This window comes from Tigriopus californicus, chromosome 8 (assembly GCF_007210705.1).
Source record: "Tigriopus californicus strain San Diego chromosome 8, Tcal_SD_v2.1, whole genome shotgun sequence".
NCBI lineage: Eukaryota > Metazoa > Arthropoda > Copepoda > Harpacticoida > Harpacticidae > Tigriopus > Tigriopus californicus.
The window spans coordinates 250316-264081 of record NC_081447.1 but is presented as its reverse complement, the minus strand read 5'-3'; the positions used below and the strand labels follow the sequence as shown (position 1 = coordinate 264081).

The following is a 13766-nucleotide window of genomic DNA, read 5'->3' as shown; positions in this document are numbered from 1 at the left end:
AAGTTTGGGAACATTCTTTTATGAATTCTCAATTTTCTCAGAGTTTGATGGTCATGTTATTAGTGTTGGTTATTACTTCAAACTCGATCAAGAAAACAAATTGTCATCCAAGAGCCAAAGTGAAGATCCCCCTATAACAGCTATCCACTTAAACAAGTAACGATAACAATATTAATCCTTGGCCTTGTTATTACGGTTTCCATTTCAACATGATGAGAGTTCAAAGTCTAGATTGGGTCAAATGTATTCTCCTAAATGCAATTTTCATATCCATTAGCCAAAATGTAAGGACACCTTTGGACGAATTGTGTGTACATTAATATGGGTTCTTTTTGGTCATTGATGGGTACCTCACATCAAAAATGGCCCATCAATATGGGGACCAACACAAAAGACCTTGTCATCGCGTTTGGCATTCAGACGTCCAAGTGTTGTTACCTAAAACGGTAGCCCATTTTGCGCTCTTCTGGCACTCTACCCGCCTCCCACTTGGACGAGAATTTTCCAAAATTAGGCTCACTTCGACCATATTTGGGATACAGGGGGGGTATTAGCCATTGTTCAATTGTTTGTTCGGATCAACGAGGAAGTGGTAAGAGCGGGAAAGAAAGAGAGAGAGAGAGATGTAATCCGTGCGACTGGAGAAGGTGATGAATGCGCCAATTTCTCACGGGGATAAACTCTGATGACTCTGATGACATGGTCGTTGGAGGTTGCTATAAGCTCTCATCACTTGGGAAATCTACTACCAGATTCAAACCAAATAACTTTCAAACGTTTGTCTACAGCCTAGTTGAAATTGTGTGCGTAGATTTTGGTTGTGATCTTCCATAATAGGATGGTTGCCAACTCATGGTGAATAAGGATGCTTCGAGCCCCATCGCCTCGTCTGTCCCTTAAGTCTGCACATCCCCAATCAAAGACAACAACAAATAAATCGGGTGATTCGGTGAAAAGACAAGTGTCCTTCGTTGGAGCACATCCGACTGAGTTTGGATTCGTTAGGCTCGAATTAGAAGTCATTCAGGAAATGGAGCAAGTCCTTGGGTGTTGCTTGCTCTCTTGTTGGTTCAGGCCCTACTAAATAAGTGGTTGTTATGGGGGGGTGGGGTGCTAATCTGCATAGCTGTCTGCCAATCAGGTCTCTCATCTTTCCCCACCACTACCACCACTGCTACTACTACTACGCGTACTACTACTACTGCTACCGCCTCCCACCCACTTCTCGGTCCCTTTCTAGGAATTCAGTGAGTGACTGAGTGCTAATTGAAAGTTCATGACTCATATTCAGAGTGGATGCCTGGTATTGATGTTACCATTATTCAAATTCCCTTTCGCTCCATGATTATTCTTCGGCAAATTGTGTCTCGACCTTGAATTTCCATTTTCTCCACCTGTTCTTCAAGGCTCCTCCGTTCATTTGTGGCTAAACCGTTGCTGCTGGTATTCTTTCCCAGATTTGTACACTTTCATGCCGTCATCTGACGCATTTTCCGACTTGAAAACCACATTCAAAGAGTACGTACGTACAACAATCAGCCGAGGTCTGATCGGTTCAAGCGACTCGTTTTCGATTCAGCCCTTTCATCGCTCAGAGAGAGAGACACTAGCTGAATACGTAGAGTTGCTCTGTCAGATATTAGACATTGTACTCCGAGAAAACCAACTAGAAATGTCTCAAATACTTCAAATTGCCGTATGCCCATCTCGTCGACCAGACTCTGGCCAAGAATACAGGTTGGTTGGTTGGTTGGTCGATTGTTTGCTTGGTCGTCATGTTGGAGGAAACTCGATCTTGGGAACAGTGGCCATCTGTTGTTGGTGTTGGTTGGAATGGTTTGGCCGTCGAACTTGAACTTGACCCACTTCTTTCGGACGGGGGAGAAAATGTCTTTTCAGGCCAATAATCAGAGACAAGGATAACATTTGTGCCGCAAACAATCGCTTGTTTGGTCCAGAAGAAAACGTGATGGCTGTAATGTCATGCCTGGTTTTTAAATGGAGCCTTCAAACAAATCACTCACTCGTCAAATCCTTCCGTCTATCCACCACAATGCCAATGACGTTGTTTTACTACGTTAGATGTCTTATGCTCATGCCACATCTAAACCATTGGCAAAACAGTCAGAGTGCACTTTTCTGGCCTAGAATTCCAATAAGAGGAGACATCGCTTTGACTAAGAGAGTTTTGTGTCAAAGAAGTTATTTGGCGTTTTTAGATCTTCGTCAAGAGGTTCGGAACCAATGGAGAGTCTCAAGTATTCGCCTTCAGGTCTGTCGATCTGGTTCGTGGGAATAGTTTTTATGGTCTTTGGGTTGGATCGCAATGCTGCATGATCAGCAACCATTGGCCGTGGTTTATATCATGTTTCATTACATAATTCACTCTAGATACGTAAACCACCATGCATTCCAATTGAATTGGATCGCCTCTCGTTTCGTCTCTTATGATGTAGTATTGGTAGTATTTGACACCCGTTTGGCTTTGGGATGGAATCCATCTGTTTACATAAATCGTGGACGAGGATAATTGATCGTCGTGTAGTGAGGAACAATAGCCTCATCATTTCTGACGAGAAATCAAGGCCAAGTCATCTCATACGTACACACCTGAATTCCAGAAAACCGACTTATTTCCTCCACATCTGGGCAAACCCCAAAAGATGCGTTGGTGGCGCTTTTTCAACTTTGAGAATATTTACTTTGAGAAACCCATTCATCTTTGATTGGCCAGGCCATTCAATCGCAATGGGGGGGGCATTGAATCTACTTTAGTGTGCACTCACTAGCGGAGATGAACAGTTCTTTCTTTGGGCTAGACAACCGCAACCACAGCAACAACAACAGCAGCAACAACAACACAGTAATAGAAGTAGCGGCGTTCTGCCTCAATGCCTTCGATTATCAAGACATTAGTTTGAATCATTATGCAATCACCAATGAACTTTGAGGTCGAATAAATGAAGTGCAATGGACGTTTGATGGAGAACTTTAGCCGTCGATTCGATATCCTCATTTTTCAGTTCATTAATCATAATCCCTGTCATTACAGAACCAATCCTCGGGTCCATAAAAACGGAACGCCAAGGATCAAAGTTGAGTCCGATCCAGCCAATGGGAAGAATGACTGGGCAGAACACTCGACCTTTCCTCATCATTATGATGTAGGTTTAGTAAATGAGGATGGCAATTCCCAATTAAACATGCGTCATTCCTGCCTCATATTCTTTTTTTTAAAGCAAAGTTCTGATAGATCGGAATCAAAAGGGTTCGAGTTATTGCAACGTAATTGTTATTCATCCCGCGGAGGTGGCAATATTTCAGATTCTCATTATGAAAATTGATGGTTGGGGCAGGTGTGTGCGCCTTTTTGCCGCATGATTCAGGGTCGTTCCGTCAATTGCTCCTTGGAATAAACGGCCTCTTGGGCATCAAACAGTGAGAGGTGCATTGAAATCACCGCTTGTTGAACAAATGAATGCAAATCACACCTCTTAACCAACCCATGATAAATTGAAGCTCGCATTGAAATCTGTGTGTGGTCACCAAGTGTGATTGCTTGGGTAACAGGGCAGGGTCGATCAACCATCCTAAAGAACCCCATGATGATGGCCATTGCTCAAATCAAAATCCCATTGAGACGAGAAGCTCAGAATAATCAAGTTGCAAATTGACCTGACAATCTGTGGATTTCCGGCGCTTCATGTTCAAAAAGAGCTTGCAAATTAATGTTCAAATGCCGGCTTCGCACAAGTCTTACCAGATTCAAAGGAATCCTCATGATGAAGATGTTGACGAAGATGCGAGTGGTGGTGTTATTGGTCTTGTTGGCCTTGTTGGTGTTGTTGGTGACGACTGGATTTCCAAGTCACTTTGTGGTGCTTTCACTGAGTTAAATCTATCTGTTCTTTTTTTTTATCCTCGTGTGCGATTTTTCTCAAGTCTTTTGTCTGTCTTCCCCCTTGAGGAGAAGGATTGCCACCACTGGATTGAACAGCACTGGATTGGCGTTTCTTTCGTTTTTCTGAGGAGTTGCTCGTTGCTCGTTGGTAGTAGATTGGTGGTTGGTCACCGTGATGGCGATGGTAATGGTCGGAGGGCCGATGGATGGGGGTGCTCCTCTTCGCCGAGCGACGTGCAAACATCAACGAGGAAATGGTCCAACGAGTCGAGAAGTCGCGAAGCCCCCCTAAAATTCAAGTTCAACCAAAATCCGACTTCAGCAGAAGTGGAAGCAGATCCCGAACGGAGCAAGACAGGCAAGCAATCACCCAGCCAACCAGCCAGCCAACCAACCAATCAACCAACAAGTCAGTCCGTAAGAAGCAACGAAAGAATGATTCGAAGATCGAGAAGAAGAAGCTGCAGAAGGAGGAAAGAAGCCCCCCGGGTCCAAGACGTGAGTGTGTGTGTGTGTGTGTGTGTGTATATGCATTGCGAGTACAGGACAGAAGAGCCACGCGCACATGTGCATGTGGGTGCATATTTCCACCGGGAGAGACTAAAAGAGACTAAAGGAGACTAAAGGAGAGCGATTCAGAGACGAAGCATGGGACCCCATCGGACAGCCGACCAGATTAAAGCAAAACAAGAACAACAACAACAACAACAACAACAACACCGACCGTGTCTCGATATCTATCCGTTCACCGTATCTCCGTACAATACCTGCATTCTCGGTTTGGCCGGCCATTCGAGTTATCCCAGGTCGGGGGTAAAATCCAAATTTGGCTCGGTAGCGGTGGCAATGCCATGAATGAACCAGCGGCAATCGATCGAACGTCTTGGGACTCCCGCGACCAAATCGCCGTCTCGGCCGCGGTGGTTTGCCATGATTGAAACCGGGGATGGCGGTGGCAATGATCCGTCAAGATGTTAGTGCCTCAGATCAACCACCGCTCTGACCACGGTTTTGGAGAAGAAGAGAGAGAGAGAGAGAGAGAGAGAGAGCGATCCCCAAGGAGTGGAATGGTAACCCGTCCATTCCGTGTCCCGTCCAAAGATCCCTCGCTCGTCCGTCCCCATGACAACGTCAACGTGAGGATGGACAACGCATGTGGATGCCACGGTTAACACCTGTGTCCGAGGAGTTGACTTTGAACTCCACACCACACGTTGTACGTACATTCCGTATGTGGGAACGGACGTTCGTAGTGGTACTTCGAGTGAGCGAGAGAGCAGATTGACGGTAGGAATGCGCAGAGGTTGGCCATGTCCTGGATAAATCTAGATCAGGGCCGGCCACGTCCAAAAGGCATCCTTCCAAATTGAGACTCTCGACTGTTGGTGTTCAATCTCCATGTACCCGACCACAATGCATACACTATTAAGACTTCGTATGCATGGATGTATGTGTATGAATGGATGGATGGATGGATGGATGGATGGATACATGTACGTACGACCATGCCCTTATCATTCGCATATGATGGGGTTGCGCCTCGCTACATCAGAGCGCAATGACGGGGATGGCCAATGATATCTGAAAAGTTGAAGGCTCTTGGTTTTCTTGAGTCTGTCATTCTTGTGTCCATGCGAGTTTCAAAGTCAAGATTGAGACGTCGACAACTGAGATGATTTGTCCTTAAGCCACTCTGATGGACAACGGACGGGGACAACACAATGTCAGAAACAGGTGCAAATCTTCGTACGAACTTACGTCCATACCACTGTTCAATTTTCGAATGAAATGATGTCAACAGAAACTCATCGATCTAACTACTATGTAGTAGCATTTGCCAATTTCCCTCAAGCACAAGCTTGAATTGAGATTCAAATGTTTATTTGAAAGTCGATCATGTGTCTGTATCAACGCAAAGAACCCAAATCGTGGCCAACGAGAATGGAACCTGGATAGAACGTTTTCGTTTACGAACAAATTGATCACCGAGATCTTGGCGCTCGTTGAGGTCTCCATATCTTTAGATCTCCCTGTTCAGATCACACTTACCTCCTCTCCATCCATCACAAACTGAATGGGCTGCTTTTTTCATTAGAATCGTGCCCCATAACTACTTATGAGAGCGGTTGTTGTAAATCAAAGGTACGAATTCAATGAAGTTGCTAATATGCCGGAATTTTGTTAGCAATCCGCCATCGAAGCACTTCTTTCTCTCTGTCTCTACCCAATCAATGATTGAACAAGGATGATCCCAATCAACTGATTGGGTTCAGGTCAGATGCACATCTCGGTCACTCCGTGATCCCCTTTTTTCCTAGCGGGGCCCTCATTTAGATAAACCGGGATAGGGCAAGCCCGGGAGCGATTACCAGTTCTTTGAATAAGTAATGGGCCCACAATTTCGGGCCTTAACCGGCCATTATCCAAATTAGAGCATTCCTAAATCATGAGTCCGTTGTAAACCGGCCACCGAACAACACGATGGGCTCGAACCAACTTGATGGGGTCCGGCGTGTTCGTCTCATAAGTTGTCAACTCTCCATGCCTGATCCTATAGCACGTGAAGAGGAGGCTTTGGTACTGGCTTTTAATGATAATAATGTGAGGAATTCCGACCTACGTCAAATAGAACTCTGACCGTTTGAATGGCTTGTGGGTGCGTTTTGAGTTTGGCACGTTGTACATTCGAAGACTTGCTTCATCATTTGATAAGATGCCTCATAAGTCCTTTGCCCTCGATCTAGTTATTGATAACGATAAGGCCAAGATTGACCCGCAAGTTTTCAGTAGTTGCTCGCATTCAGTCGAAAATGAAGTCCAAAATGGCTGGGTAAGATCAATTCCAGGAAATGGGAGTCAAGAAATCGCCGATTAAGGTGCAAAAACCGATCGAAACGAGTTCATGCTTTATTTCAAGGGCAACCCTCGTCATCAGTCAATGATAAGACGACTCTCTGATCGCTTCTCCTGTCATTCGTATCTCTATCAATTCATATAACTTGTCCATTGTAGATTGTCTACATAGAAGGCACGCCATCCGGTGGACAAATTGGAGATAACTTGATCCATGCATGCTTCATCCATCCCCTGTTGACTACTTCATTCATTTCCATTGTTTGAGCGGAGGGCAAAGGCATGATGTGTCAATCCAGTGGCTGGATGCCAACTAAGTAAGGACCCAGTTGATGATGAATTGGATGACTAGGTCCTCATGAAGGTCAGGAAATGCCCCCAAAAATGAGGTATGGGCCATTGCCGTCTGACAAGATGAAGACGTGAGCTGGATGAGCAAAATGGTGAGGGCTTATTTGGCCAAATTATCCAGAGTGACTCAGTGCATCTCCTCCTTAAAACAACCTCAAAGACACTAATTCGGTCCTGCTTTATGCCAACATCGCCACCCTGAAATATGATTCCTGTGCATGCAACCCAAACCCAAAAGAAGGCAAAAACAATTACTGCCAAGAATTGGCCACTTCATTTGCGTCAATCCACAAGATACGGTCGTGTGGTGCTATCTTTTTGTTCCGTTTCAAATGCTTTGATCGATGTCAATCTTTAGACGAGACAAACATAGAGGTCTGTAACGCTTTAGGTGAACACTGAGGGATATTATAGCCCATGACAAAGGGCAACACACTTTTAGTTCTCAGGGAATGCACAATTCAGTTAGTGCTGAAACTGGACCCAACGACCGAGAACACAACCACAGCACTAATCAGATGAATTACGTCCCACATTCTAAAAAAAGGATACATAAGACGTAAGCCGTACCCACACTTACTTTGGTGGACAGTGGTGGTAGGCCAGTTAAAAATGAGACCATCACAGAGGTACAAGTTCTGCTTCGGGCAATACGTACACTGTTTCACGTCAGACAAGCTTCAACTTTGGACCAGAATCTGCGAATAGAATTCATAGTGGCTCTTAAGTGGGTACTGTAAGGCTTTAGGGCCTTGGGAAGATACTCAATCAATGGCAAACACCCGGGGAATTACTTGTGTCAAGTTACATATGTATTTTAAGCCGATGAGAAACACAACCGGTCACCCTTGAGCATTCATGGCATGGTCTGCTTGTATTTTACGCGCTATTTTCAAACTAGATCTGAACGAACTGATCTTGAATGTGGTGCAAAGAAATGAAGGAAGAGTTGATGCCACCAAATTGAAGACATTTATTCGAATGAAACTCTTTGGCATGGTTGTCAAACATTACCCACTCTTCAGAGACAAGTTAACGCATGCGAGACCTTTCTCGAATTTAAGGTGAGGGTTGATTCGAAATGTATTAATTGAAAAAGTATGAGATTTGCCACGCACCCGTGAGTGTCAGGTTTGGATTATTCCATGCGTAGCATATCTTCGTCTCAAGTTCCCATTGTCAGGCAATTGAGATTGCGAAATGTATTGAGGCTGAAAATTTTGAATGATGTCCCTAAATAGGTAACGAAGGGCCCTGGAGGGCGGACTCCATAATTAAGATCTTGCGGTCACTTCGATTTTTATTCAATTGCATGCGGTGCAAAATTCTTTAGCACAAATCCCCTCACTTGACGAACCAATAGACTGTTCAAAAGTGTACGTACCCACAGGGTGGCCACCCAAAGTCCAGAAGCTTATTAAGGCTCAAATCGCTTGTTCAAAAATAAAGAAATCTCGATATTGAGCAAAAAACAACATGTACTTGAGTCCGAGCTTTCAAAAGCAAAACTATAACATTGTATAGCGTGGACCCATAAATGGCGAAATGCTATCTTGCAAAACGGTAGAACAGATTGGGGCATAAAACATGAAAATTGAAAAGAAATATCCATTGTCATGTCCATCTCAACTTTTCAAGAGAACAGCCCATCCTAAAGTGTTTATTTTGCTCCCAAATTACGTAAAGGTGGGGGCCTACAGCCCCAACCGCCAACCTAAAGGCCAGTCCGGACCTTGTTGTGGTTACAGCTGAAGCACGAGAACCAACATTACTTGTTTCCGGTTTCTTCTACTAAAATTTGTATCAATCATATCATTGCTACAAACTATAGAGTCCCTAGCGATGTTTCTATCACTGCTTGTTTCATTCTCATGGCTCACCCTGTAGTGTACTTGGTAGGCATTGATGAATAAAGGCAATATTGTGAGGCAGTATGAGGCGAACGGTTTGACCTTTGGATGGCCTGACAAATTAGGACGTTTGAACCTCTTCAATCTCTGCTCGTGGCCTTTAACCGACAACATGATATAGATCAAATAAGTTCTCAACCTGAATGGATCAGGACTACGATGCTCCTCGGTCTCCAGTACTCGTAAGCCCTTGATTACATCATAAAATCGAAATATTCCATTCTGAAGGGCTGCCTTCATCTTTGGATTCTCTGTGTCAAACATCTCCGCAGATTCATTGGGCTACTTGATGAAAGATGACTACATGAGCTTCTAGCGTCGTAAACAAATGAGTAATCACCGTCAATAATGCTCCGAAAGCTGTGAAGCAGCTCATATTTCAAGTGGCATGAAGTAAGATTGAACAACGACTGACTCTCATCCCATCAGCCCACAAAGAAGAAAGAAAGCTCTACTTAATTAAACGGTGGTTGACAACAATGAGTTGGTTGCCGTCATCACGCCATTTGGCATCATCTTCTCGTTGCTCGACGAACCAACCAACGAACCAACGAAGAAACCAAAGAACGAACGTCTTCATGGTCAGTGCACAATCATGCCCCTCAAACAGGACTTTCAAGAGCGTCTTGCGACGATCCCGAACGAGATTACGTACGTACGGGTTTGACTTGGAAGCAGAACTTGAAACTCGATTTGTCGCTCGTCTCGTAAAACTACTCGCAGAAGAGAAACAGTCAGTCGGCATCGCGTTGTCGGAAGGTCAAGCGACATGTTTTCACCTCGTCCAAGGCTGACCTTGAACAGGAGACAGATAGTTGAGAATAGCGTCAGTCACCTTAATGAGCTATGTGTACATTATTGGGGACTGGCCAAGAAGAGTCAATGAGAGCAAGGAATGTTGTCAAGGGGGACATCCCTGTTCCCAAGTAAGATCTCGAATCCATCCTTATATTCAGCACGGATCCTTTGCTCTTCCGTGATGTTATTCGGGTGATTCAGTACGGTGTTTGGCCATTGTTGCCAATGTTGAGTTCGATGAAATTCCCAAGGTTAGTCCCCCAAAAGTCCACAAGCCAAAGGGAAACCAGTTATGCTTCACCATCCTTCCCTTACAAGATTTGATACAATTCGAGGAAAAAAACTTGCAGGACCGGGCTTTAAAATTCGTTGGAGACTCTTGGAAGCGTTGGAACTGGATGATTACTGTCGACGGCCCATTGGTGGGAAATCACGGACATTGACATGGTCTGTTTCCCAGGGTGGGGGAACTCAAAACCTGACTTGATTGAAACAAGGCTCAACGAATTGGCTGGCCATTTGTTGTCTTGGGTCGAGTTCTTTTCCGTCAAGGAAAAAACCAGTCATCCATTACCGGATGTGCGGAGGTATCGCTCGTTGGTCATTAACGATTATGAATATCATAAGACCACTCTAGTTCATAGATTGCTTCATATCCATTTGTTCTTCGAATGCAGAAGATTCGAGAAATGATAATGTTGTCACCTGGGACATGATAAGTGATCAAAAGTTAACATGTTCATGATACAAATTGACCGACTATTATAGGTTACAATTTTCCCCAGTCCACTCGTACAGGAGGAGATTAACCTCATCTTTCAATTCATAGTGTGAGTTGTCAAACCATCGAGGGCTTATGAAGTGTCCCCCATTGATTCTGATCCTGTCGCATAGTTGCCATAGTCCATGGGAGGTGTCATGCGTCCATTGTGAAGTCGGCAATAAAAGCCCGGAATTCCTTAGAGCTCATGTGATAAGTTAGAGGGAGTTGGAGATCGCGAAAAATGCCATTCACCATGTTTGTAATCTCGTGGGGGGCACGTGCACCACTGTCTTGGCCGGAATCGCCAACTGAGGATGCGACGTGACGACTATTCATCAGAGACTTTTGGGAAGGAGACTCAAATGCATCCATTAGATCCGGAAGGTCAAACTCGTGGATGGCACATTTCTCCAGGAGGCTCGTAATGACGCGACAACGGGTGAATATCTCGTCCGTGTTCACCAACTCATCGTACGTGAGCCACATATCTGCCAATTGGCGCTGTTGAGCGAGACAAGCGATTGAGCCGCCATACGAGAGGGCAAATATTTCGGCCAAAGACAAGGTCCACTTTTGAGTGCGGTAACGCTCGACCAGGGAGCGATACCTAACGGGGGTGTAGGGCAATGAGATATGATTTAACACCACCGGCCGGAGGCCAAATCGGTAGAACAGGGGTTGATCACGTTGCAAATTCTCAGCAATTCGCAACCAAGATCCAATTGATTGGTCAGGTTGTCTTGACAAAAAGACATGCTTGCCTTGGGGCAGGGCCCGCTGAACCAAACCAATCTGGGGAGTGCACATGCGGGGAAATTTGATCACCACATGGCGCACTCCAGGATCCCGTTCCTCCTCCATCTTGAGGGTGAGCAGAAGAAGTGCTCTCACGTAGAATGCCTCATCTTGCCCGGACATCATTCCCTTGTTCCTCAACCCCACCAGATAAGCCCAGCTAAACGGCTCGGAAATGACTTTGGTGTGAGGGACACGAGCCAAGATCTGGCCCAATAGAGTGGACCCGGCACGAGCCGAGGTCCAAATGAAGATTGTGTTGACACGAGGCTGGTAATCACTCAGAATCCGCTGCTCCTCCATCCAAAGCCAGAAATCGTGGTGAGACAATTGGAGAATGTGAGTGGCTGTTGTGTTCTGCCCGTACCAAACAAATGGGTATTGTCGAATATCCAGCACATCTTGATCTGTCGGCGATCGAGAAAACCAGACTGAGGAGGCGTTTACTCCGTGAAGGGTCCATTGAGGGTGGGTCCATATTTGGTTGGGATCGTCATATTGATCGGTGTGACCGGTCAGGGTCGACCAAAGCCGTGAAGGAATTAGCAAGAAGTTCTTGAGGTCATGGTAATCTTGATCAAACCAAGCCGATCGCCACAAGATTCGATAGATCCGACCATGGACAATGTTGTCGTCGTTGCCATCGGAAGCGATTGTTGAGTTGGAAACGAGGAAACTCCAAATTAGCTCCCAGATCAAATGGAAGAACTGATGGATAACATAAAACCTGCCATAGAAGCTGAACATTTTGAATAAGTAAGTCATTATCCACAATGCATTTGCGTCGTGTTATCTCTCCGTACTCCAAGTGATACATTCTTTGAGGGAGCTTACGATGTACCTGTGCCTTTGAGAAACAGTCGATGCCGAAGCCACTACCAGGCAGGACTTTGGACTGTGGACTTTATTTAATCTTGATTGATTACCTAAATGATTGCTTGCTGGCTTGCTGGCTTGCTTGGCCTCCAGGCCTGACGTTTGTTTTGGACTTGCCACAACTCCTTCGGTTGTTTGCGTCGATCATTTGTTGTTTTGCCAATGCTACGATCCAAGGAACCCAAGAAAGTAACCAGTCTAGAGCTTCAAAATTGCCTCGACCTCGCTCGGTTTTTCGGGTATAGATCGTACTGAATTCCCGAGAATGTGAGAAACGTTGCTATGGCCATTCCCGAGGGCCAAGCCTACCTATTTTACCAGGCACATTAGGGTCGATTGGCATTGTTACATATACAGCAATCGTCAAATCTGGCACAGGTGTGGCCAGCCGGAATCGATAGGTCAATCGAGGCCCCCGGGGGAAGCGTTCACTACGTACAAGAACCTTTTAGGCCTACTAACTCGGGAATCTATTTTGAATTCACCCGAATGAGCGATCTCCAAGCATGTACCTACGTACGCAGTTGGTAGATCACCTCAGGTTTGCTTTTGGTGTGTGGCCTAATCATTTACGACCACTACCACCTAACTGGGGGTCAAAAATTGGGCTGAAAAAAGCGTATGTGGAGGATGGGGATATTTGACGCTATTTACGGACATTGAGTGGCAGGGCCCACACATATCAGAGTTTAATTGTTCATTGACACTTTCAGTTAGGACTGAAGTACTTATCAGTTGTCGTGTCAATTTGATTTGACACCCTTAGATCATTTCACTCAACTCAAGCTTATTCAAATCCTTAAGAGGGTTTAAATCTGTTTACATAGCTTTTGGAACTGGCGTATTCTGGCGGGATTCGAGTCTTTGGCCGGGCTCGAGAACAAACCAAAGTTCAACAATCAAATAATCTCGAGGCTTGGTTGCATTCGCCGCAACACTGCTTTGGACCATTCAACCACCGTAGCAATTTCTTTATCAGTTACTTGAATCCGTCACCCTATCTACGTACACAAATGAAACATCTGTTTTCTCAAAATCGACTCAAGTGTTTTCTCTCTCTATTTATAAGGGAATCGTCTTGGCATTCTGGTAAGTACCTTACATACTACGTGCAGTTTGATACGCACCCAAGGCTATTGCGGAAAATGAAGGTCGATTACATGCTTCAAGATAAAACAGAATGCCTGGCTTATTGTTGAGAGAGAGTAAAGCGGAGTTGGAGTGTCGCCCTGCAGACACGTACAATCACATCGATTCGGACACTTCAACGCTCATGTCTTGGACTCGTGGATCCGTGGCCTACTCGGATTGTGACATCTGCAAGTCACTCGTCACATTTCTATTCTTCAAGTTGAAATCGATCAAGTTCTTGAACATTTGAATATTCGATTTACTAGCGCTTCATAACAGTTATCATCATCGTTCGCCGAGGTGATCTAAAATTCAATTGGTTCACAGTTGAGTCGCACTGGTAAACTTGTTGTACCAAAGAAGCAACAGTTCGATGATGAACAAGTTT

The 13766-nt window shown here is 45.0% G+C and overlaps 1 protein-coding gene across 1 annotated transcript in view; it reads right to left on the bottom strand.

The window, feature by feature from the left end:
* The window catches only part of LOC131884737 (mucin-2-like), a 9590-nt gene extending 5236 nt beyond the window's left edge, over nucleotides 1-4354 (bottom strand). Inside the window, exon 1 of the mRNA XM_059232602.1 lies at nucleotides 3761-4354. Within this exon, the coding sequence (XP_059088585.1) occupies nucleotides 3761-3781 (21 nt within the window). The 5' untranslated portion in view covers nucleotides 3782-4354. The remainder of the gene's footprint in view (nucleotides 1-3760) is intronic.
* Between the last annotated feature and the right edge of the window lie 9412 nt (nucleotides 4355-13766).